This window comes from Neodiprion pinetum, chromosome 5 (assembly GCF_021155775.2).
Source record: "Neodiprion pinetum isolate iyNeoPine1 chromosome 5, iyNeoPine1.2, whole genome shotgun sequence".
Lineage (NCBI taxonomy): Eukaryota > Metazoa > Arthropoda > Insecta > Hymenoptera > Diprionidae > Neodiprion > Neodiprion pinetum.
The window spans coordinates 10,802,422-10,828,353 of NC_060236.1; the positions used below are offsets into that span (position 1 = coordinate 10,802,422).

The 25,932-nt window shown below is 38.3% G+C and overlaps 1 protein-coding gene across 2 annotated transcripts in view; it reads left to right on the forward strand.

The window, feature by feature from the left end:
* rho-6 (rhomboid 6) overlaps positions 1-25,932 on the forward strand; it is a 126,718-nt gene that overhangs the window by 44,822 nt on the left and 55,964 nt on the right. Inside the window, exon 2 of one of the 2 annotated variants that reach the window (XM_046626354.2) lies at positions 24,094-24,155. The exons of the other annotated variant lie outside the window; for it this stretch is intronic. Within the exon in view, the coding sequence (XP_046482310.1) occupies positions 24,125-24,155 (31 nt within the window). The 5' untranslated portion in view covers positions 24,094-24,124. The remainder of the gene's footprint in view (positions 1-24,093; positions 24,156-25,932) is intronic. 2 annotated transcript variants of the gene reach the window in all.

The following is a 25,932-nucleotide window of genomic DNA, read 5'->3' on the forward strand; positions in this document are numbered from 1 at the left end:
TTATTTGTAATATTGCATCGTTTTCTACAAATAATGTGTTGTAAAAAAACTGTATATTTTTATAATCCTTTTAATTGGGAGACACGACGCAGATGAAAATCGAGCCAGAGAAATAGAGACCAGGTTGTATATCGGAGCAATTTATCAAGAATCAGTCGGGTATGACCCAGTTTTTATATTTTGCGAAAGTTAAGAACCACTGAGCTATTAGGATGCCGGTGACCATGGGGTCTGTCGAGTCATGATACTGCGTATTTCCCCGACGCCCTCTCTCATCGTCCTCCCAGTACTCTCAGACTCATTCTCCCTCGCTTCCTCGCTCCCTCGAAGTCGAGCCAACGACCCTTCGTCACCGGTTTCTTCCCCCGCTGTATAACCGTGTCCCCATTTCTCTCTAATTTTCTCCGAAAATGCCTACAGTAGAACTACATAGAGAGATCCTTGCATTCCGGACCTTTTTGTTATGGAGCGCGTGACGTCGTGCCTGGGTTTATTTGAACCTACGGAACCCCCGAAGCCCCTGCTCTACGTTTCATTAGGCATTGGAACGGTTGCCCCATTCCGTGTCCCCGAAACTTATTGGCACACATCCCAAGGCGGAACGGGCGCCACCAAGTCTCCATTTCTTCGTCTTTCGCGTAACGTGCACCGTGATTAACTGTTTCTTCTCACTGTCCAGGCCCAGCACTGCAAAATACGTGAAGTCAGGGCTGCCGTGGCAAAGCTATGATGTAAAGCTCTCTGACGATTCATGAATTCTTTTTCATCACACCAATTTGAAAAATTACGTTAGACTTTCTACGCTCAGTGTCTTCATCCATTGATGACGTGTAACTTATCTGAGTAAGTGCAGGGTACACTGTGAATATCGTTGGTCCCGGATAGTTTTTTCTCTGTAAATCGGTAAGAAAACATAATAGAATTTCATTTTGATTACCGCATTCACCGTCATGAAAAACTGAACCGAAGACGAATGAGCGGTAATATCCAGAATCTTATAGATTTCAGATTACAACTATTCAGTGTTCAAACCAATTACGATTATCGGATAATTAGAATGGAGAGTAGCGGTTACACTCGCTGCCAATCGGTGACACGCTTCCCCTACTCCGAACCGGAAGCTCGTGTCGTAATTAGTCAGCTTCAGATCTCTTTAACTAGCCAATTTAGTTATCATGAATATTATTGTCGTGGTGCGATGGATTGCAATTCATGCCTTTACCGCTGAGCAAGCGATTAGTGAATAGTATAATAAAAATAATACGAAGTTGCATGATAAACAATCTGTCTGTGTGAGTCAGCTACTCAGAGAAAGCAGAAGTCTACGTGCGTGCAAAATCTCTGCCAAGGTAAAAAACAATGTAGATGAATACAAGTGGATCAGTGCGTTACGTCGTTCACATCTATTGCGCGCCGGCCAACGCGGTGAAATAAGAAACTTACCCCCGTGGAATAGCTACTTGAAAATTTTACCGACATGCTGATTACGTATGGAGTTTGGGTGGGAAGAAATGTACGTCTACGTCATAATATGTCCTCCGTTAAAACGGAAAACTTTATTCGATCGTCGCTGCTGTTTATCGGCCCGCCCGATTCACCCGAGTCTTTCACTAAGGCGAAATGCTTTTTAAATTATTAACCATTCATGCAGTCTCCCTGTAGGCTGGCACAACCCACTATGGCTTTTTCCTTACAATATTTTTCTGATCAAATTGAGAAATTCTAAAAGCCAGAGTGGATGCCTGCGTGACACTCGGATTAAAGTAGCGGCTGATTGATTCCCATTGCTTGGCGAGGTTTTGGTCGAATTTTCCTCCCCGTTTTTTTCGTTTAAAAGTAAAGAAAAGTACGATGTAACTCAAAAACTAAATAAAAAAGTAACGGAAGATCTTTCAAACCCAAATTGTTTTAACGAATTTGCATAAAATAGTTTATTGAGTTACGAGGACGGAAAGTGGGCGATTTTCGACGAGTGTGAACTTTCCAGCACGAGCTGCAAAAGCCAGTGCTGCGTTCATGCGAATACGAGTGCGAATTTGGCAGCGTGAGTTGAAAACAAGTGCTACAATCACACGAGTACTAGTTCAAATGCAGCATGAGCTAGGGTGAGCGCTTCAATTGGGCGAGTCAGGTGTCGCTCATCCTCATGTGTGTCACACGCTATTTTTTTTTTTTTTTGATAGCACGTAAAACTGAGGTTAGGTAACTTACACTCAATGAAACGGTACGTGAAATGGAGTTATTTGAAAGTGCGCATGCGCCAAGGATAGCACTGGTGAATAAAATATAGCATTTCAATTGTGCGCATGCTCCAGCGTTATTTTACCGTATAGTTCGAAAACGGGGTACTTTACAGACGGTCTACAGGATTCGAAAATCGAACTTACCAATCAGGTATTGAAGAAAAGGAAGTTACGATGCAAGTGCGCAAAGTACGTGATTCTTGCACGAGTGTAGTTGCACCCGCTTCTCTCAGCCGACAAAACACAAGTGCGAGGATCACGTTATTTTTTGTAACACCCGTAAAGGAAAGTTTGACTCTAGAAAATTATAAACGTGGTAGACTAACTTGAACGTAAACGTGTTGCTGAAACACAGCAGACGCGATCGTAGTCACTACTTACTGCGTCTGATGGCGCTAGTTACACCGGTTTTGCTCAGAATACTGTTAGGAAAATACCAATTCCTAATAGTTGTAGGATATCTTCTAACTGTTTCTGAATTGTGGGAAACCGTGTACTTCGCGCGTCCGCCACAGCGCGGGAAGTCGAACTTCCTGTGCAGGTGTTATAAAAATAAATATTCTCGATCTTCTGATGTTTTTTCCAGTAGATTTCTATTTCAAATTGTAATCTGTTTTCACATTAAAATAATATACAAAATATTCTGAAATGTATAGTAATAATAATCATAAACGGTCCTGCCATACCTTTTCAGAAAAAGTAGTTTTATCATTTTTGCGAGCTGTTGCTGAGGTCCTGACACTGGGGATTTCGACGCAGACCCTCTCGTTCTATAGTCTCGCACGCTATGCGCGACTCTACTACGGTCGGTAAAAGTGAATAGGTAAAAGTAAATTTAATGACTTACGCTTTGTTTTTACCGACTATACGTGTCAGCAAGGAATAAAATGTTTTCCGATTCTCGCACGCAAAACAACCGATTTATTCCCTTAATTTCGAGCAAAAAAAAAAAATCTTGAAAATCGGTCAACGCGTCCGGAATTTATTCACGTTTTAAATTGGTCCGGTCTGTTTTGGCCCATCTTGTAAAATTACACCATTTCAATGCACTATAACGAATATGTCTCGCATTAATGTCTAATTTCATAATAGCCTGATGAGTTTCATTCGTAGTTTCATTGCTCTTCTGTATTATAACATCATGTGTCACTAAAAATCGATAAAGGAATTCATACTTAACCATAACTCATCGGTGATTGTAACTTTAGCTGAAGCATGGCTTGTGAAAACTGACTAATCGAGATTAACGGTTGGTACTCACCCTGAGAAAATTCTAAACATACCGCATTGAAACCACTTTTAATGATTGCACAATATTAGAGCCAGTTTCAAACAGTTCACGCACGTTTCAACACATTTCGAATACTTCTGATGAAGTGTGCCTATGTAATGGTGGACATATTAGATTTTTTCTCGATTACTCTGAAAGCCAAGAAAAGACATCCACAGCATGAGAATTTTTTGGCTTTACAATAATTGTTCGAAAATTGAATTATTCAGGAATTGTGAATCATATCATGAACTTGTGAAGACGTTTGAAAGATGAAGATTCGAATGTTAACGGACCCCACAGAATCCTTATGGGAATTGGCTTCCAGTCCAATTGGCTGACATTTCGATACGTTGTAGTACCTACCTTCTCGATAAAATGTTCACACGGTCCCAAGTATTAAAAATCAGTAGTTTCCGAGATGCAGGCTTCGGAAAGGAGGCACAGGGATTTTTGGTATCTCTGGATTACGTGATTTTTACGAATTACAAAGCTTCAAAGGGACTTGGAATTAAACAAATCACTCAAAAAACTACATGGTTGATTCTCAAAGATATGCAAGAAGCTGCGATTGATTCCAACAATGCATTCATTCCATCCATGAACTCGTTGGATTACTGGAACGAGATACGTCAGATTCGCGTGAAGAACGAGACATTCCGACTCTTGTAATAATAGACTTGTCCTATTTTTCACATATTTGCGGAGTCTCTGCGAATCGGCTGTGCAGTTTTTCGACAGATATATTTGATGTCAAGTTCCCTTGAAGGTTTACAATTCGTCAAAATCGCGTAATCCAGAGACATCAAAAATCCGCGCGCCCCCCTTCCGAGGCTTATATCTCGGAAACTACTGATTTTGGACCCGTCTGCGTCTAAAAACTTTTGATCGCGATTACATGTACTATAACTTACTAAAATTTCAGCCAATTTGACTGAGAACTAACTCACATAAAGATTCTGCGGGGTCCTTCATCTCATTATTCGAGATTTTGAAAAAACGCCGGTAAACCTGAAAAAAGAAGCATATTCTCATTTCATTTATTATTGTAGATCAAAAAGTAGCGGCTTTGTTTGCTGCAAGACTCTGAAAATACGGTTAACAGTTGTAGAAATAAGTCAAAGAATGGAATGTACAATTTTTAATACAAGGAAGATCATTTTTGTGTCTAACTTGAAAAGTAGTTCGTGCAGTAGCATGAAAAATCTGTAATCACGTAACGCGAATTTCGTTTTAAAATTGGATCGCCAATTCTTGAGTCGACCGATTTTACGTTTTATGAAATATTTTATACACTGTAGATCTAAATAATATGCGTTACAGTTCCAAAAAAGTAACTTAGGATTAGAAACGTAACTTCATTAGATGAAATGAGGATTTTCAATATTATTCTCAACCATTGACAACGAAGATCAAGCTAACCAATGATCCATGCAGTTGCTTTTTCGTAAGCCAATTTCTTTCAGTTTTTGCAATTTCGCTTCTCAGGAAATTTGAAATCGCGTAAGGTTAGAAGTTCAACAATCGTGAATCGATTCACTAGTCATTTGAAACTTGTGCAACCCGTTGAATAAGACACATTTATTTAATGCATACCTACGTGAATCGCATACATGCAGGTTGGTGCATCAATTCCAACGAAGTCAATGATAAGACGACAAGAGGAAGCTGTACCGCCGCGCTCAGTCGAAGAGCTGGTACAGAGGGCAAATAAATTATTGATACAGACACAAACTCTAATGGCCTTCTTCTGACAAGGTTATCATTCGAGTAATTTGACAGGATAATAAGCGGTTCAGGGACATAAAGCCAGGGGAAAACAATCCAGCCGTTTCGCAATATGCCGTTATCGTTATCCACCCCTGTATCGACAAATCATAGAAATCGCTATAATCTGCAATTTGTACAGGGCATAACCCACAAGTCAGAAATACGTAGACAGTAGCCAGTGAGAGATAGGAAGAAGCGTGAAAGGAGAGACGGAGAAGAGAAAAGCCCTCGCTGGCTCGACGATGAAGCTGAAGAATTTGCTTGAAATTGTTTCACCCTAAGTTAAGGATGGCGGTCCAATGTATTGAAGAAAGGGAGGGAGGGGAGAGGGGTGGATGATAACTTCAGACGACGAAGGTGGATTTTTCTCGACGTGATGTAAACTTTATTTAATTTCAGATAAAAATTTATCCGTTCCCCTACTTTCAGTAGCTGGAGATATTTAGCGAAAGTTTCCTCTTCTTTCTTTTCATTTTCTTAGTGAGTTTTTCATTTATGTTTCATCGTTATATTTTTTTGTGCATTCTTTTGTATTCTTTTGCTTTCTTTCAACATGAATGATTCCTCGCGTTCCCGTTATAAATTTTACCGGGAAGTTTTTGAATCCTAGTTCTCGGTTGCGGAAAATTTATCGAAGTTTCCATTTTTTGTCCTGCGGCAAGTCGCTCGCTTATTCGGTACCACTGCAGTTTCACTTTTTACACACTTGTCGGCTCCCATATGTTAATTAATCGTGCCTCTAACTCTCTTAATTGGCAATTTGTTATATATTGAACCCCTAAAAATCCCTGGGTCTCATTACCCCATCGACTGCTTGATCATTCCAACTAGCTTATCTGAGTGCCCGTCAAATCCAGTCTTTCGCAAACCGTAATCGCTTTTATGTAACAGGCTCGCGTAATACATCCGTATACGGGTGACATTTCACAAATTCTCGTCAATTGCAGGTTTTACGATTCTCTCGCCGTTGTTGTTGTATCGATTAAAAGAGATTCGTTGGCCAAAAACTGATACATGCTATTGATGTTATAATGAGATAGTCATACGTTAAATACTCGTAAAATTACTTTATTCTTAAGTCAGGATAATTTCTTAGAACACTCATAAATAAGAAACACTAGAATTATAAACAAAAATGTAGACATCGATGCTTCTTTTCAAAGAGATTAGAAATTTGGGTATAGATTTATTCAATTTCACTTAACGATGGCTCATTTTATTAGAATGACTGTTTTCTATCGATTCACGGAAACAAATTTTTTCGTATTGGCACCGCTGAATATTTAATTTTACAACATTGCCACCAATAGTGGTCATGATCAAATAACGAAAAATTGAATTGAGAGCTGAAAAAATTATGTTTCAGTGAATTTGCAGAAAATAGTATTCTACACGAAATAGGCCGCCATAAAGCGAAATCGAAGAAATCTACCAGATTTTCAACCCTTTTGAAGCGATTTGAAATTAAGTTTTGATATCGAAGCTTTTACTTGTAATTCGCATATACGTTCTATTTTTCTATTTTTAAAGAGACTCGTAGCTTATGAACATGATAATTTCATATATGCTCAATGTACGACTATCTCGTGACGTGGTGTGAAGGAGAGTTTGTTGCTTTTGATACTGAAGATCGGTGAAACTGACGTCTCAAAATCGAATTGAGTCATTATTTGTGTGGTTGCGGAGCGGTAAGCGCTAATTTTTTTATCGCGAATTAATTTCGAGAGTGATCTAGATCGGCACACCGATCAACGGTTGGCCATTTCAAACTTGCGAATAACCGTGCTCGAAATTCGTTGGCCAATCTTCTTGCTCTGTGGCTGTAGCCTGAGTTTTGCGATTACGTGTGAAGTCAATTTTTTTTGTTAAATATTTAGAATAGAGTGACGTTTTTTTTTCTTTTAAGTAGAGACCTTCCTGTCGCATTAGCGTGTTTTGAAATTGACACCTCTCGTCTGTGTCGCATATTGCTGTGTGTAAGTGCTCGGCTTAGCTGTAAGATTGTTTTTCGTTTCAAGGAATATTCGAGTTTTGGATGCGGTGCGTTTAGTTTACCTCGAATTTGAGATAATTAGCTTAAGAATTTCCTATCGTTTTTTTTTTATTTCTGGCTTTGATTACCCTGCGATTAACGAGTTAAGAATCAAGATTCTTGCCATCACAATTAGCGCTGCGGTATTATTTACCAATTTGTATTTTGATTTCTTGGCGATCAGTGCTCTGATTTAGTTGTAGATTAATTTTTGGTTTATCGCGATTGGCGTATTGGTTCAAATTGAATACAATCGCGGTTAGCGCGTTCGAGCTATTTTGTTTCTGTTTTTATCGCAATTAGATTTGAGATTTGTTTGATATTTTGTTATTCCTTCTTTATATTTTTGAGCTCGCGATGAGCGACTCGAGTGTTGTTTCGTTTTCTTTTTTCCTTGCATCACTGTTATTACAGAATACCGGGTGTCCCATTTTAATCTTACATCTGAATTATCTCGAAAAATATTGCTCTGATCAAATTTTGTTTGAAACAAAAGTTCTAGAGTTCAAAGGGGGACGTTCAAAAAAAATTTTGTTGAAGGTCCCAAATTTACAATAGCGACGCTACGATGGCTGACATGGTTTTTTTTAAGGGAAACCTAACTTTTTTTTATGACAAAACAATGCATTGCATTGAAACTAACAACTTTTGTGAGAAACATTTTTCGATTCAGATTGTGGTTTTCATGTTGGAACTCCATTTTTGACTATTCAGCGCTGTCCGGAAGGTACCATACAAAACCCAAACAAACCCAAATAAACCCAAACGAACCCAAACAAACCCAAACAAACCCAAACAAACCCAAACAAACCCAAACAAACCCAAACAAACCTAAACAAAAGTGTGCATGCATCTGTGTGTGCGTGTCTGAGGTTGCACGATTGTGGGCATGTTTGTTTTTTTTTCGCGAAGAAGGAAATGCTTATCGCACGATAAGAAAGTCGGACTTCCCCGGAATAGTCAACTTTTGTTTAGGTTTGTTTGGGTTTGTTTGGGTTTGTTTGGGTTTGTTTGGGTTCGTTTGGGTTTATTTGGGTTTGTTTGGGTTTTGTATGGTACCTTCCGGACAGCGCTAAATAGTCAAAAATGGAGTTCCAACATGAAAACCACAATCTGAATCGAAAAATGTTTCTCACAAAAGTTGTTAGTTTTAATGCAATGCATTGTTTTGTCATAAAAAAAAGTTAGGTTTCCCTTAAAAAAAACCATGTCAGCCATCGTAGCGTCGCTATTGTAAATTTGGGACCTTCAACAAAATTTTTTTTGAACGTCCCTCTTTGAACTCTAGAACTTTTGTTTCAAACAAAATTTGATCAGAGCAATATTTTTCGAGATAATTCAGATGTAAGATTAAAATGGGACACCCGGTATATTACGTTTGTCTGATTTGGTTATATTGCGTAGCGTTACGAGTGTCTCTGTTTTCTCTCCACAAAATCAACCCTCCCTTCTCCGTGGTACTGAGTTACCTGGTGCAGAAAGAAATAGCTGAAGGTTAGCGAAGCTGACGATAATTGAGAAGCGTATTGATCACACCAGACGCTCAACAAAATCTCGCGATATATTTTCTAAAGTTTGTCTCAGCTTCTTCGCGGGGTGACAATTCGTCGTAAACACGGTAACTTCTGGGTCACTTCTTCGGGTGGCCGACTGCTGTAAAAGTCCGCTGTCACCCTATGTATCTGTGTGTGTATTCAATTGTTTGGTCCGACGATATGTTGGGAACGAGTTACTGGACTTCAGTGATTTTCATGTCAATCGAGGCGGTTTTTCCAACCTTAGAACGGAGTAGATTTACGCTTTGATTGATGCAGTATTTTTTGAATTATTTGATTAGAAAAAAATTCTAAAAAGTACAATTAATATGATATCCTAAGAACGAATCAATGGATTTGAATGAAAATTACTGCCGTGCGATTTTTTGGGTTGCTAATCAGGAATCTAAAGTCAAATTTGCAAAGTTTTAATCTGGCGTAATCGATAGCCTGAAAAAAACGAACAACATTTGGATTTTGATGAAAATTGGTACCTACTCGAAGATTTGTTGGGTGGCTGATCACGAATTGTAGGTCAGATTTGTAAAATCCAAAATAATGAGTCTAATATGGTGCAAAAAAAAAAAGAATCTAAATATATTCGGATTTTGGTAGAAATTAGAAGGTGGAGGTTTCTTGGGTTACCGATAACGAATCCAAGGTCAGAGTTCCAAAATTTGTAATGGTTATATTTTCATGTAATATGGTACCTGAGGACTTTGAAATCGTTAATCACGAATCTGAATTTTTAGTTTGAAATTTGAATGAGAGATTAATGTTTAATTTTTTCCGCGAACTTTGAACCTGCAATGTGCAAACGGGAAGTCCGAGAGCTGGCTCACGGCCAGCCGAAAGCTGCTTGTTTTCAATTAACTGCCACGCTTCTGTTATAATTAAATTTGATTCATTTCAAACTTTTTATCTGCCAATGCCATTTTGTTGTATTAACAGGTTTCCTTCGGCACAGTTTCAGGTTTTAGGTAATGTGCGTGTTCATCGAAGCTCGAGATGCCACGTGACTATTTTTTTCTTTGCCGCTAACTATATTTCATCGCCATCGACCCTGAGCAGAATTAAATACGTGGGCACTGTGCTCAAATAATTTTTAAGCGACAGCCAAAGCCTTATTTTCTTATCCACATTTTTCCTGAAATTATTACAGGTCCTATACCGCTATACCGTTATCATAATTTTCCGTCGCGGAGGATGGTCGACTGTCTTTAATTGCGCGATAAATAAACATCTCTATCATATGTGCTTTATAGAACGGCTGCGAGTATAAGCCAGAACATTTTTCGTTATGGTATAGATATGACTTATTTCGTAAAATATCACTTCTGTACCGAAGGCGTTGTGGGTATTATGTATTATATAATTTTCGACTCACCACCTGTCGCTTCTCTGAGAGTAAAACACCTGCGACAGACTCATCGTAAGATAATGAATACATTTTTTAAATTTCACGTATAAAGCAGAATTTTCGTGTGAAAAATATTCATTCCAGCAAAGTAACGCTTTCTTTTTTATTATTCTTATTTTTAAACAAACCACAAGGGCAGGCCTTCCATTTAGTAATTGCACACATTCCTTCCAGACAAACATTTTCCTCCAGAATTTGATACTGTTCGGCAGTTTTATACCGAATGCTTCATTCTAAGGATGTAAAAACTTTTTTGGTAGCAAGACGAATGAAACAAATTTCAGTTTGTCGGGGGCAAAGTATCGGAAAAGAAGAGAAGAAAGATTGTCGTTTTTTTTTCTTTTTATAACTTACTTACCTAATTCATTCTACAGAGAAATATTGTCAGATTTCACAATTGCAGGATAAAACCTATATATACGTATATATACTCAGTGAACTGTAAAAACCTGGTTTATCAGTTAGCTAGATGATGCGAATGAAAAACCCTAAGGCTTACTATCAATATCAAGTACGCTGTTTTTCGATTTCAGTGCGAGTATTACAAAATATACAAATTCATACCTGGAACATTTGAAAAATACATTTTATTCCGCTTGGCTAAGAAATATGTGCAAAATTTCCGCTAGAAACATGAAATTATTGCAGCTTTATATAATTTATCGTGCGGGGCAAACAAAATGGGGACCAGAGCTTGAGCTTTTATACGGGCTGCTTCACGCGATACGTGCAGATTTATGATTAACAAACGGAGCGAATCTTTTTCTGTATAACGTGCATTTACAGAAATTATATGATCAGAAATTTTTCATGACCAAGAACTTTTATTTCTCGTAGTTATTGCGGAGGCCTTACAAAAAACTCTGGGTACGTCGAACCCTCCGATTTTGATCCAGTTCATATATGTTGTAGTTCATCAAAAACTAAGGCACATGTATATTTTTTTTATGCGCTCATAAACGATTTAGAGGAGTGAAAACGACCCTCGAAGATGGGCACCCAACGGGGTAATGTTTTTAAAATTTCGATGGGCTTGATGAAATTGACTGAAACTAACGCTGAAATGTTTTAGTAATGAATAAAACCATTTCAGCGTTGATTTAATTTAAAATACCAATAGCAAATGGCTTTTATCGAAAATACCATTTTTAAAAACTGGGTGACAAAAATTTTTTTTTATCCTAAACAATGTTGCATACTGTGACGATTTTTTTTTTTATTATTACAATTTACAGCTACGTTGGATGAACTATCGACTTTTATGACCTATGTGAAGTTGGCAACCCACTAAACGGAAAGGCTTCTTTTTAGAATTTTAATCGATTGTACTCGGTGTGTACCTGATTGTACCACCTTAAATTTCGTTTGTACCTTAAGGGGGAAAAAAATATAAGGGCAAGAAAAGTTGGTCCGCAACTCATGTTAAGCTAAATATTTTGCGTTAATGTCATTGTGATAAGCATCGTTTGTACTCGTTTGTAAAGATGTTATTTTGAAAAAAAAAGTCGATTTCTTTTTTCCTCAATTTCCTTGATTTATTCCAATTTTTTTTCCCCAATTTATTTCGTTAATCAATGAATGAATAAATATACTCGTTGGTACAATTGGGTACACACGATTTCTCGGTGGTACAAACGGGTGAAAACGATTATATCGTTAGTACAAACGGGTACAAATGATTTCTCGGTGGTACAAACGGGTACAAACGATTTCTCGGTGGTACAGACGGGTACAAACGATTTCTCGGTGGTACAAACGGGTACAAACGATAAAATCGTTGGTACAAACGGGTACAAACGATATCATTTTTTTCCCGTTTGTACTTATGTGTATGGACAAGTATATCGTATGTAGCCGTTTCTGACAACGAGAATATTGTTTGTACCGGTTCGTACTGCCGAGAATTCGTTTGTACCAGTTTTTTTCACTGAGAACTCGTTTTTACCTGCGTGTTTCAACAACTCAATCGTTTGTATCTGTCTGTTCTACCAAGAAATCGGTAACACAAACCCGTATGTACCAACGAGTATATTGTCTGATTATTGTTCGACGATCCTGTTCACGCTCGTTCGTCCCACCGAGTGTTTTGACTAAAAATTTTGGGAAACTTATTCTTTTACAACTTTGGTCGTAACAATTTTTTGTCTTCGTTCGATATTTAACCACTTGAACTAAAAAAATGAGCAAAATTAAAGACTGAAAGAACGCCGCTGGTGGGTCTTTTTGTCGGCCCAGCTGCCAGTGAGGCCAACGTCAATCAAGTGCCATTATATTTGTAATAGGCGTACGACCTGAAATATTGATCCGAAAAAACAAACGGGTAAACACCCAAGTTATAGAAAATCGCATTCTGTACAAGTTGGTTCATTTTACTTTCTCATAGAGGAAGCTATGTGAAGATGGAAAAAAAATTCGAGTTTTCCGTGTCAGCGTGTTCAAAATGTGTCAAAACGTCGAGAAATTACATTTAGAAAAAATGTCCGGCTGTGCGTATGTGTGTGTGTGTTCTGGCACTGAAAAATTGAAACGTCTATAATTCGAAAACGGTTTGAGCTACAGGGCTCCTGTTTCGCACAGATGTTAATCTATGCAACCGCTTGATTCTCTGCAAATTTTGTCGAAATTACTCAAAAATTACGGATATTACGGCATTTTAAAATTTTAACAACGTCCGTGGTTGCTCTAACTTCCGCAAATTTTAAGATTTATGGCTAATTTTTTTAATATAAATAGAGTTCCATGATAGGAAGGTTGATATTGAATTTGGGAAACATCGGTCGAATGGTACAAATTTTATGGGTTTTCGAATTTTTCAAAAGTTGAGTTTTTCGAAAAATCTCCTAATCACTCCAATTTTTGCAAATTTTAAGATAATGTGCTGATTTTTCACTTCCACATAGAGTATTATAAAAGTAAAGTGGGTATAAAATTTGAAAAGAATCGGTCATGTGGTTCAAATTTTAAAAAATCTTGATTTTTCGAAAATTTCGAAAAATGAACGAATTAAATAATTTATGAAAATTTCGAAAAGTTGGGAATAATTTTACAATATCAACAGAGTATTTAAAAAACAATTTTGTTTTTAAATTTGGAGAAAATCGGTCGATGGGTTCAGATTTCATAACATGTGAAAATTTTTAATTTTCATGAAATGACTCGCAAACAAGTTGCGAATTTCAATATGCAGCTTTTTTTGTTTATGCGCTAAAGTTTAAAATAAATGAAACAATGCAATAATTTAATTTCACCCTTTTTTTCATGTTTAAATCGGAAAATATCTACTGTAGACAAAAAATGTCATTACCAAAGTTGTAGAGAATTAAATTTCCTATAAATAATAATTAAATATTCTACCCCCTCACGGGTAAGGAAAGAAATTTCATGGCTTGATAAAAAAGTATCGAATCAACGTGTAATATCAAGTAGCAGAATAAATTTCTATACTGGCTACATTTGTAGCGGGGAGCCACATTTACAGCGAGCAACAATGTAATATGCGTGTTTCCATGTACTCAATACAACTGTTGCGCACTCCCGCTTTCATTCGCGCTTGCGCATTGCAACCCAAAATGACGAGCCATGAGTGAGAGAGCGATATTGTCTGCGCCGTAATGTTTCGATGCTCTATATGCTTGACCGTCTCTCTGCTTTAGCGAACGATATCATCACACGATCGTGACTCGACGCGCAACACGTTTGCGACGCTCTCTCGAGAATCTACGTTGCTCTTTCTTGAAGTTCTCGTCATCGTCGTCGTCTTCTCGAAAAACCTCGCTGTTTTTTGCTTCGAAAATTCTTGTGTCGACCTTCTGAAAATTTTTCCGTCGTCTTCTCGCCAAATCTCGCTCTCTTTTCTTCTCGAAAATTCTCGTGTAATACTTCTCAAAAATTATTTTTCGTCTTCTCGAATGCACATTACCTCAGAGAAAACGACGTATTGCGTATGAAAATGCCGGCTCAACCAGTGTACGAGGTAGATGAAATTTTCGAAAGAATAAAAAATCTACATTTTTATGAGCAAAATGAGCAGGGTGAATATGTTATATTTGATCTTACCAATCCAGTATAGGCACATGCGCTTGAAAGCTTGCCTCTGATGAGTAAGAAATATATTTATTTATATATCTCTACTGGAAGAAACAAACTTCGTGAAAGGCTTTTTCAATATCATGGTATCGAAGCTAACGATAAGTCCAAGGAGGAAATCAATGACAGCCGTGACTCCAACAGGTCGATTGAAGAATCAGCCAAGATTCCTTTTCAGTTTTTGCACACAACAATAAATCTGTCTCGTAAAGAATGGGCTAATGTAAAATCTAATTTAATTTCATACAACGATAATGATCAAGCTGGTTTGAAAGCTGGTTGGACGGATACCCTTTATGGGCTTAAATGGGAGCCTCTGAAACTACCATGCCCGTTCAGTTTTAAATACGCAAACATGCAAAATAAACCAGGCGAAATATTTCTGACAGTGCGTGGGAAATGTGAGGAGTGCGGCAACGTTGTACACGTGTATTTCCCAACTGCACTACCATCCGCTCATGGACTGGCAATTGAGATCTCAACTTTTGACACTCGAGATGTGGCGCATAAAAAAAAAGGTAGTTAAGAGGTGAGCAACGTAAAGCCGTCGTGAAAGAACTCCAAGCAGATAGTACATGTGCGTGGCGAAGAAAACGCGCAAACGAGACGATGGAGTTTGGTGACCCGGAGCCCGCACATTTATATGGGGAAGCGGTGTTGAGGAAAGCGAAGCAGTTGGAGAACGATTTACAGTTAGGGCTTTCTAACGTCACGAACCCTATTGAATCGACGATAAACCTGAAATATGAACTAGAATTTACAGGTTTCATCAGAGAGGTCGGCATTGATAAGTTTTACGTAATGTACTGGAGTCCTCAACAAATCTACTTATATAAGCAATGGACAAAATGCGAAACCTGAAAATTCGGTGCTTTATCGATCGATGCGACAGGTACGTTAATATGCCGGATTAAGAAACCGGACGGCTCCAGTTCACCAATCTTTTTATATCAAGCAGTTGTACCATATCACGGCAAAATCCTTCCCGTATTTCAAATGGTATCGGAAAAACATGACGCGAATACGATGTGTTACTGGATGCGAGAATGGATGCGCTGTGATGTGCCGTGCCCGACTAAAATCGTAACAGACTACTCAATGGCATTGTTAAACGCTGTGACCATGGCTTTCAATAACTGCAGTTTGAGTACTTATGTTGACACGTGCATGCAAAAGCTGCAATCGGTCAACGACTACACTCCCCCAAAGTGCATCATACGCAATGACATCGCTCACATAATCAAATTGGTTTGCCGGTGGAAGTGTTTTCAGAGTAAGCACTCGGGCATAAAAGACTTTTACGTAAGGTGCGTCGGAATGCTTACGAAATGCTCGAGGCTCGACGATTTCCGTATGCTGTTGAGCGATATATTGACAGTCGCTCTATCAGAAATGGAATCCATTGAGAAAGCCACGGAAAATAATTGCTTTGCTACACAACAGCGGCTCGTGAACAAGATTAAAAAAGACAATTATTATTACGACACTCCAGAAAACCCGTCCACTGACGTTGCCGTTGCGATTCTCGAAGAGGAACACTCAAATTCTTGTGCAGTAAGTTCGGATTTTATTCAAAAAATCGTGTCGGAATGCAAGTCGAATTTATGCGACGGGGAGAGACCTAACCCGTACCACTGCCCTGATTTTGCAAAAGACCTCATCAGGATATCGAGACATTTCACTTTGTGGACAGCCGTCATGCTAGACGATCAAGCATCTGTCGCAACATCCTCGTACAGTGAGGAGTACTTCCGGGAAACTAAACAGCTCATTTTCCGAGGGAAAAAAGCTATGCGGGTCGATAAGTTCCTCGTCATACATATGAGATCGCTGGCCGGAGCTACGAAGCTTTTACCGGCTGTTCACGAAGCCAAAAACGCGCCGACACAGAGATATAAAAGAATTAAAACTCACGAGGATTCCTTGGACTTATGTGTTACGAATGAGTGTTCGATGGAGATTCCAGTTGAAACTGATCGAGTACAACCACTTCGAACGGCAGATATAAAAGAAACGAGCACAGAATGCAATTCATTTGCTGTATCATCAATCATCAATGTTGATGATAATATCATCAATGTTGACGATAATATCATCAACGATTTTAACGTGAGAAACTTTAATGTTTCCGACAACGTCAGAAAGGATCCTGCGGTATCAAAATCCCCACAAGAAGGTGACAGCCACGCGTCAGTGAATGTATCGTCAGGGTCAATTGATAATTGTGTACTGGACGTAACAGAGGATTGGATGGGCCAAAACAAAAAAGAATCGAAACGTGGTAAGTATTTGAGATCCTGTCCAGACATTGAAAACCGCCATCAGCGACCGAACGTTGCATATACTGTACCGCTTCTACGAAACGGTTCGCTACTCGGTCCAGTTCAATTGAATCGTCGCGGCGTCGGGAACTATACCTCCGTAACACATGTCCATTTGACAGTATTACCCAAGCACTTCTTGTAGGCTATCGAGACTGGGCTAATTACCATCAATACATTGAGTCTACTGAGAATCGATACTTCAGATTCGTCGAAGCGTTGAGTAAATCGGGTTGTATGAATAAACGATACACGGAAAGAGCTGAGATAATGAGTGGAATATGTGAGGTTGTAGATCCGAACTTGACTGTCAAGGAAACATAGGTGATCACATCGCCAGCTTGTTAAAGGATGAATGGTCTTTCGAAAGAACCCTAGACTGTACGGCGTGTGGACATACAGAGCTCCAGCGTTCGGTTGTTATCGATGTCGACGTTAAGCCGTTCTACATGACTGACATGTCAAGCCTTGAACAGACTCTAAGCGACGTTGTACAAGGAAAAAATATTTGCAGCAGATGTAAATGTAACGATTTGTCATCGAGGGGCACAGTCGGAAATCATTTTATCGTTTATTATTTTATTTTATCGACATTTTATAGAATGTCTTCAATGGAAGCGGCTAGCTAAGAATCTTGGACACCCCGAGTGGCCAGGAATGTTACCGATAGGTCAGATACCGGAAAGAATTCGAATTCATCAAGTTCCGTACACATTACTGGCAGTAATAGAGTACGCTGGTCACACTTATGAATATAAGCCATGCCCAGGTGAGCAAAGAGAACCGGGACATTATATTGCTTATACAAGGCGCATTACAGGTCGCTGGGAAGTTCATAACGACCTTCTTCCCGGAAAAAAGCCCATCATAGCTACGTCGCGAACGCTATTAATACAAAAAAAAAAATAAGTATACTGGTATACGTAAAAGAATAAATGAAATTGCGGCCGGTGGGTTTCTCTTTATTCGAGTATGTTCATGTATCGTAGAGAAAAACAATACTAAAACGGGATAAAAATATGAAATGAAAACAACCAAACAAAAATATAAAAGGATAATGGAATCAAAAGGCAAACAGAATAAAAACCGTTTTATAAATTTTTTTTTATAAAAAACTAAAAACGGAAAAAATTAAGGTTTAACGAAAATATAAATATTTTGACGAATATATTCACGATAATAAATATAAACACTATGAATATATTGTTAAAAGGGTAACCAAAGTATGTTACAATATTATCAAACGCAGCTTTAATAGCATAAAATACCATGACTATACAAAAAATGACGAGATTGTACCTCTACATTTGTCATTAGATTCCAATGATGAAGTTCGAATAAGGTTCACATGTTCATAATTTATACTATCATAGGTTGATTTTATGAAGTCGGTATCATCACATTCCGATAACGCGACGGTTGAAAAACGTTAGAGTATAAGGATGTTAGAAATATAAGAACAAAAACAAATATGGAAAAAAAAACAAAAAAAAACAACAAAAAACCAAAAAAAATGAAAAAAAATTGGATCCAAATATTACCACGTCCTCGTCGTTGGTTCCGTGTAACGCTAAGAGTGATAGAAAAACCGATAAAAATGAAATCGTAAAGTTTAAATTAAATTGAAATGGAATCGTAGAGATTAAATCGTCAGTACCTATTTGTAATACCAACAAATTATTCATCAGCGGTAGAATAAGGTACAAACGATATAATCGTGGTACAAACGGGTACAAACGATTTCCCGATGATGCAAACAGGTAGAAACGATAACAGTGTCAGTACGAACAATTTCTGCGTAGTACAATCAGGTACAAACGATTTAATCGTGGATAGAAACAGGCACAAAGGATTTCTCAGTTCTACAAACAGGTAAAAGCGATAAAATTGTCAGGGTAATCGAGTACAAACGATATAGTCATGGATGAATATGAGTACGAACGAAAAAAAAATATACATATATATATCGTTCGTACCTGATTGTACCCCCCTAGAACATATCAGAAAAATAATACAATCAAGCCAAAAGGCAAACGAAAATCAAGAGCAAATAGATACCAAGGAAAAAATTATTCTAGGTGATAAACAATGCTTTAGAGACCCTAGGGGCGAAGCTAATAATAATACACATGTGGGAAACCATACATAAATAAAGATACTTGAATCTAAAAACCTGATAGTACCACTGAAAAATCGTCTGTAACCATACGTACCGACACTCTTATCATTTGTACCTGTTTGTACCATCGAGAAATCGTTTGTACCCGCAAGCACCAAGAATTATATTATTTTTGCCTATTTGTACTACTCAGGAATCGTCTGTACCAGATCCTACCATCAATAAATCGTTTATACCCGTTTGTACCACCGACAAATTGTTTATACCCGTTTGTACCAACGATTATATCGTTTGTACCCGTTTGTACCAACGATTGTATCGTTTGTACACGTTTGTACCACCGAGAAATCGTTTGTACCCGTTTGTACCACCGAGAAATCGTTTGTACCCGTTTGTACCACCGAGAAATCGTTTGTACCCGTTTGTACCAACGATTATATCGTTTGTACCTCATTATAGCACCGAGAAATCGTTTGTACTCGCGTGTACCAACGTTTATATCGTTTGTACCCGTTTGTACCACCGAGAAATCGTTTGTACCCGTTTGTACCAACGATTATATCGTTTGTACCTCATTATAGCACCGAGAAATCGTTTGTACCCGCGTGTACCAACGTTTATATCGTTTGTACTCGTTTGTACCACCGAGAAATCGTTTGTACCCGTTTGTACCAACGATTATATCGTTTGTACCCGTTTGTACCACCGAGAAATCGTTTGTACCCGTTTGTACCAACGATTATATCGTTTGTACCTCATTATAGCACCGAGAAATCGTTTGTACCCGCGTGTACCAACGTTTATATCGTTTGTACCCGTTTGTACCACCGAGAAATCGTTTGTACCCGTTTGTACCAACGATTATATCGTTTGTACCTCATTATAGCACCGAGAAATCGTTTGTACCCGCGTGTACCAACGTTTATATCGTTTGTACCCGTTTGTACCACCGAGAAATCGTTTGTACCCGTTTGTACCACCGAGAAATCGTTTGTACCCGTTTGTACCAACGATTATATCGTTTGTACCTCATTATAGCACCGAGAAATCGTTTGTACCCGCGTGTACCAACGTTTATATCGTTTGTACTCGTTTGTACCACCGAGAAATCGTTTGTACCCGTTTGTACCAACGATTATATCGTTTGTACCCGTTTGTACCACCGAGAAATCGTTTGTACCCGTTTGTACCAACGATTATATCGTTTGTACCAACGATTATATCGTTTGTACCCGTTTGTACCACCGAGAAATCGTTTCTACCCGTTTGTACCTCCGAGAAATCGTGTGTACCCTATTGTACCAACGAGTATATTTATTCATTCATTGATCAACGAAATAAATTGGGGAAAAAAAAATTGAAATAAATTAGGAAAATTGAGGGAAAAAAAATCGAAAAAATCGATTTTTTTTCCAAAATAACATCGGTACAAACGAGTACAAACGATGCTTATCACAATAGCATTAACGCAAAATATTTAGCTTAACATGAGTTGCGGACCAATTTTTCTACCCTTTATATTCTTATACCCCTTAAGGTACAAACGAAATTTAAGGTGGGACAATCAGGTACACACCGAGTACGATCGGTTAAAATTCACAAAAAAGCCTTTCCGTTTAGTGGGTTGCCAACTTCACATAGGTACTTTTATGTTCTCAATAGCAAATCGTCAATCTCAAGACAAATCATGAACACGTTCAACTGTGAGACACATTCATTCTCGTACCAAATAAATAAATAAATTAGGGATGTATAATGATAAAAAAAAGAAATAAGGTGTAAAAATAAATTATTTAAAAAAAACACTCATTTATCCATCCATTCAAATCAAATCAAAGGTGTATAAATAAAATGGTAAATAAAAATCATAAAAAAATAATTCATTCATCCATTCACTCTCAAGATCAAAATAACGAGTAAATAAATCAAAAGTGTATAAATAAAATGGTAAATAGAAATCATTAAAAAAATTATTCGTTCATCCATCCATTCATTCGCAAGATTTAAAATACACTCCCCACACACAAAATATTCACATAAAAATGTCTTGGTTCTATTCTCATTCCAGTGCGTGCTATTGCGAGTCTATTCCACTTCCTCAAGTCTCCGGCCACCTTTGGTTCTTTACGTTCATCCAACTTTTGTTGTCTGTCGTCGTCGAAGTCTGTTTCGTAATGTTCGTTTTCGTAGATGTATATTCCACTTCATGTTATTTGACTAAGAAAAGAGAAAGAGAAACCATGACTACCAGACACTCTGCTATTCGTTCGGCGTCTTATCGTCGAATCCTTACCGCGTTACCGCGAATCCCGACCCCCACATCATCGTCGACCCAAACGCCACGTCTGGTTTATCACCGTACTACTTTGAATATATGACTCTCACAATACTTTAATTCAACGCACATCAAACAAAGATCTAATAATATCTCATTATTAAAAAACAATTGTAGTCTCCCCTACTAAGTTCGAACTCATTAGATGTAGTGGTGCTCCTGAAATTGCAGGCAGAGTTTATCCGTTCTGGACCTCCTTCATTATTCAATTTAAGTATCTAAAAATTTTCAGCCTAGCTGGTAAAGCGCCGGACAGCCGCCAGGTTATATTTCAGTGTTCAGTGGAAGAACATTCGAGGTCTAAGTTGACCCCACGTGATCTTTAACGTTAGTTTTTTTGTGGTGGTAAGTCGATTTCAGTTCTTTTGTTTGAGGTAATAAATTACACTTTTCTCATAATTATAAAGTACACATTCGCTAAAAGTCAGGTGCGATATATTTTTGGCCCTAAAACTCAGGTCAGGGGGTTTTGCGACACCTGCCCATGAACCGTATGTGACGTGCACAAAGCAACGACGTATCTTGTTTGCTTCGCTCGAGCTTAAAAAAAAAAAATAAAAAAAAAATATAACGTTGCTTATTAATCGTTTGCATTTCACATATTTCTTTCATTATTGGGTAAATATATATCGATAATAATTGCGAAGAACTCTTTTGACCGAATTATCCATCATTTATCTTATTTCCGAATCTTCCAAAACGGACCACATACGTATGGTCAAATAAATATAATTTTTTCGAGAGAATGCAAATTTGGTAATATTTTTAATCTGCTAGTATATTGTATTCACTTTAAAACCACGTTTGGAATTTTTCCATCGGTTGATAAGTAAAAGTTGAGAAAAAATATGAAGTTTTTTGTTCGTAAAGTTATTCTTTCATTTTTTTAAGAATTTTTCTTCGATAAAAGTACTTTTTCATAACTTTCCATGTTTGAAAATTGACCTTCATGGATATCGTTCTATTCCTTACTGAAAAACGAAGAGGTTTATTCATTGTAACGTGAGTGTATTTCTCGAAGTGCACGACTTGTGAGAAATCCACGTTAACGCGGATGTCTGCCTTCTGAGAGAAAAGTTCGAATGATTTATTTAATATTAAAGGATTTCCTCTTGATTAGGGCTAAAAGAAGGGTCAATCTTGTTGAACCGAAATCACCCTGTTCTATCTAAATGCGTTTGACAGACTCGGGCGGAGCCAGAGCTGCCTTTACGGTGACAAGGGTTTTATACCGTTGCACCCTTTTTCGGAGACACGGAGTTTCCCCAGTGCTCCCTTCTAACACACGGGTTAGGGTATGTACCAGAACCACATTCCTCTTCAGACTAGGGATACAGAAAACTGTAACTGACGGTCCGATTTTAATTTGGACCATGGCGCTAGCCGCGACTGTCTGTCAGGTTAGGTTCACCAACGATCGTTCCCGCACACGGATCACTCAAGCCGAACATCTCCAGGTCTCACGGTAACCGTCAGGTAACCTGCACGATATCGACAATATTATAAAATGGCAATCAGGCTAACTGATGCGTGTTCACAAAGATATTCGATGAAAAAAATCGTAATCTAATTATACATCGTAAAGGTTTACAAAAATGAACCTCTAAAGGAAAATAATATGAAATAATCAAATCATAGAATTCGTTGGTTCTATTCCTGATTGATCTTTCATAACTGAAGTTATATAAGTAATTGACTCTAGTGATTGAATAATTCTCTGAACTCATTATATTCCTGCTGTAGCGATTCTACTCTTTCAAATTACAAAGCGCTATGCTTGTGAAATTTCTATCGCTGTGATTCTAAGTTCAGACATGGGCTGCAGATGATCTCTGCTCACAATCAGTCGGAAAGAAGTGAGCGAGTCGGGTGTTACGCCACGGGTCTACTGGCGATGCTCATGATAAGCCTGTATACCAAAAATTGTCCTATTCGTGGCATTACGTTGCTGATGTCGGCACCGCGAACATCTATCAGTGATTCGTGCACCAGTGTGCGCCCTGGTTCAAGGTGTCTGTCTTCTTCTTTCTTTGGTCGCCTTCCCCTCGGTCTTACATACAGGTCTAGAAACTCGCTCAAAATTTCAATGGTGGGGGTGTCCTCTTATTGAAGCACCGGCCGTTTCGCGTAGTGACCACGAGTGTCGCTGCTATCAAGGGATTCAGGCTGTGTGAGAGACGGAAACAAGTTTCAATACCACGGACGGTCAACAACCTGTTTCCATCTCTCTCGCAGAGCCTGAATCCCTCGATAGCAGCGACACTCGTGGTCACTACGCGAAACGGCCGGTGTTTCAATAAGAGGACATACCCCCATACTTCGGCGTTCCTCGGGTCCAGTCGGTCGCCTTCGGGTGCACGCGTCGGGTGTCGGCTATTGTCGTGCCTAGTTGAGTGTCGTCGTGTCCGATATCTCAACGTCAGTTAGTGACTTGGTGTGGGTCAGCCAGCTGACCGTTACACTATTCCACGGTCTTACATACAGGTCTGGGAACTTGGCTATTTTTAAGTGGAGAGGATTGTCTTCGTAGTGTGACCAAAATGTGTTCCTCCTTTGTCCACTAGCTGCGCTGTCATACTAGGGTATTGTAGATATATAGATATACAGTTGCAGATAACCCCGTAGAGCCTCGTGACCGTGACTTACATTCACATAATGAAACAATTTTTAAAAAATTCAAATTTACGTACGAAACATTGCACCAAAAAAATTAACAGTACTATTAAAAAAAAAAAAAAAAAAAACGGTAATGGGATTTCACCTGTGTCGACCACGTGCGAGACAAGCACACTTCCACTGCACTACTAGTCGATACTATACATATTTATGTATTAGTGTCTCAAATATCGTGTACCCCAGCTTAGGATTTAAATGACTTGCAAAAATGATATAGTCTCACGGGAATATCATCAAATGAAATCTGCAGGAAAGCTAAAACCCAGAATGGCATTTTTGTTATTAGAAGCGGATTGCTCCGGGACGAATGCAGTAAGATGATCTTCTATCGGTGGATGCTGGGTGTCAGTGAGTGCTAGGTTTTTATTTTCAGTTCCCCAGTCCTTTGGTATTTTCACCGGATACCAGATGTAATTTAAAAATGTAAGCCGCCGAATGAATTCCTGCCTCTCTCGCACCCGTTCTGGCTCCCTCCGCTGGGTTTATCAGATTCAATAGAGCTGCAGTACCTAATTCCGTATATTCCATTTATGCCGTGTGCACCCATCACCTCGTGTCAATTATTGATGCGTCTGACTTATTGGTAATACTGAATTTGAAATACGAAATTAAACACGCGGAATTCGAAGAAAAGGATAAAAGCAAGTAAGAAATGAAGCGGACCCTCCAAAGACGGATAAAATCTTTCTCTCAAAGTTCAGGAGAACAAGATTTATAAAAGCAGACAAAAAATACTGAACATAATTTACAGCAGAAATTAAAAATTTCGTACAGTCGACTCCTCAAAAGTTCCATTATGAAAGTTGACAAAAAAAAAAAAAAAGAAACATGGGAATGTTCGAGCTGGGTATATAATTGTGGGTGTCAATCTTTGAGATTGTAAGTTTGCTAAAATAAATAATAAGCCAAATTTCTCTATCCAATGAAAGATATGAAAGAAAGAGATTACACGTTTCACCAAGTTTTTAGCCTGTGATTTTTGATGGCCGTTTGACTTGCCGATTTTTTTTTTAATTCAATGTTTTCGTGAATCGTATGTGGTTTTTGACCTAATCATCGGAGCGGGGTAAAAAAAAACCGCAGTCACTTCATCCTTCAATCCTCTCAAACTTTTTACAGTCGTGCAGCAACTAACAATATCCTTTTTATATACGATGTCCCGAATATTAGCCGTATTCTTCCATTAGCTTCAAAATTATGTGAATTCCAGGTTGAAAATATCGCTTATTTGACTGGTCTGTGTATCGGCGAAACAGTTGAACCAAGTACACTCACGTGCCTGGTACGTGTGTAATTGTAAACGTAGTTATACTGCGATATCGTGGCGTTGCAGGCATTCGATATCCTATATGTATACGTTATTCACCGTATTCCAGTGTACATGCATCGAGGGAGGAATAGCTTCAGTTTTACGTAGACTCCACATCGCATGTGTTAATTTGACTCGTACCGAACAATTAAATTCTCATTTATACGAACTGTAGTTCCGTACTGCAGGCACGTGTAGTTTCTATGAGAATCAAATTCCATGTCAATTAGGAACTTTTAGTGGGATGGCGCACTATACGCACATATATTCGCGTTCACACGGGTATGATACGATTTAGCGGTTTCCCAGGAGTGGCAAATTTATTTTTACCTGTAAATTTTCACGTGCTATAATTTGACTAACCAACAATTTTTTTTTGACCCACCGTTTTACATCATCTTAATTTCCTTCAATTTCGGACGAAGGAAGTTTGGTTACTTATACATTATAAACGGGTCAATTATTGCTCTGCCGTTTTTCTAATCCCAAAACTGCATTGTTTGTCCAATTTTGATGGTTCAGGATTAATTTTGTTCATGAATAGATTATCTGCAAATTTCAAATCCGAATGGACTTTTCGATAACATTGATTTGTTTTTCGATAAAAGTAAGTGTATTTATTACAACTTGTAATAACTTCGTACACATCGTTATTGTAAAAAAACTGAGTACTTGGTTTGAAGAGAAGCCATTTCAGATTATTTGTAGAGTATCTATTCATGAACCAAATCAGCACCGATTCGCCAAAATAGGGCGAAGGGTATGATTTCTTGAAATTATTAACAACTAGACTTTCTCCGTTAGAACTCGCAATTT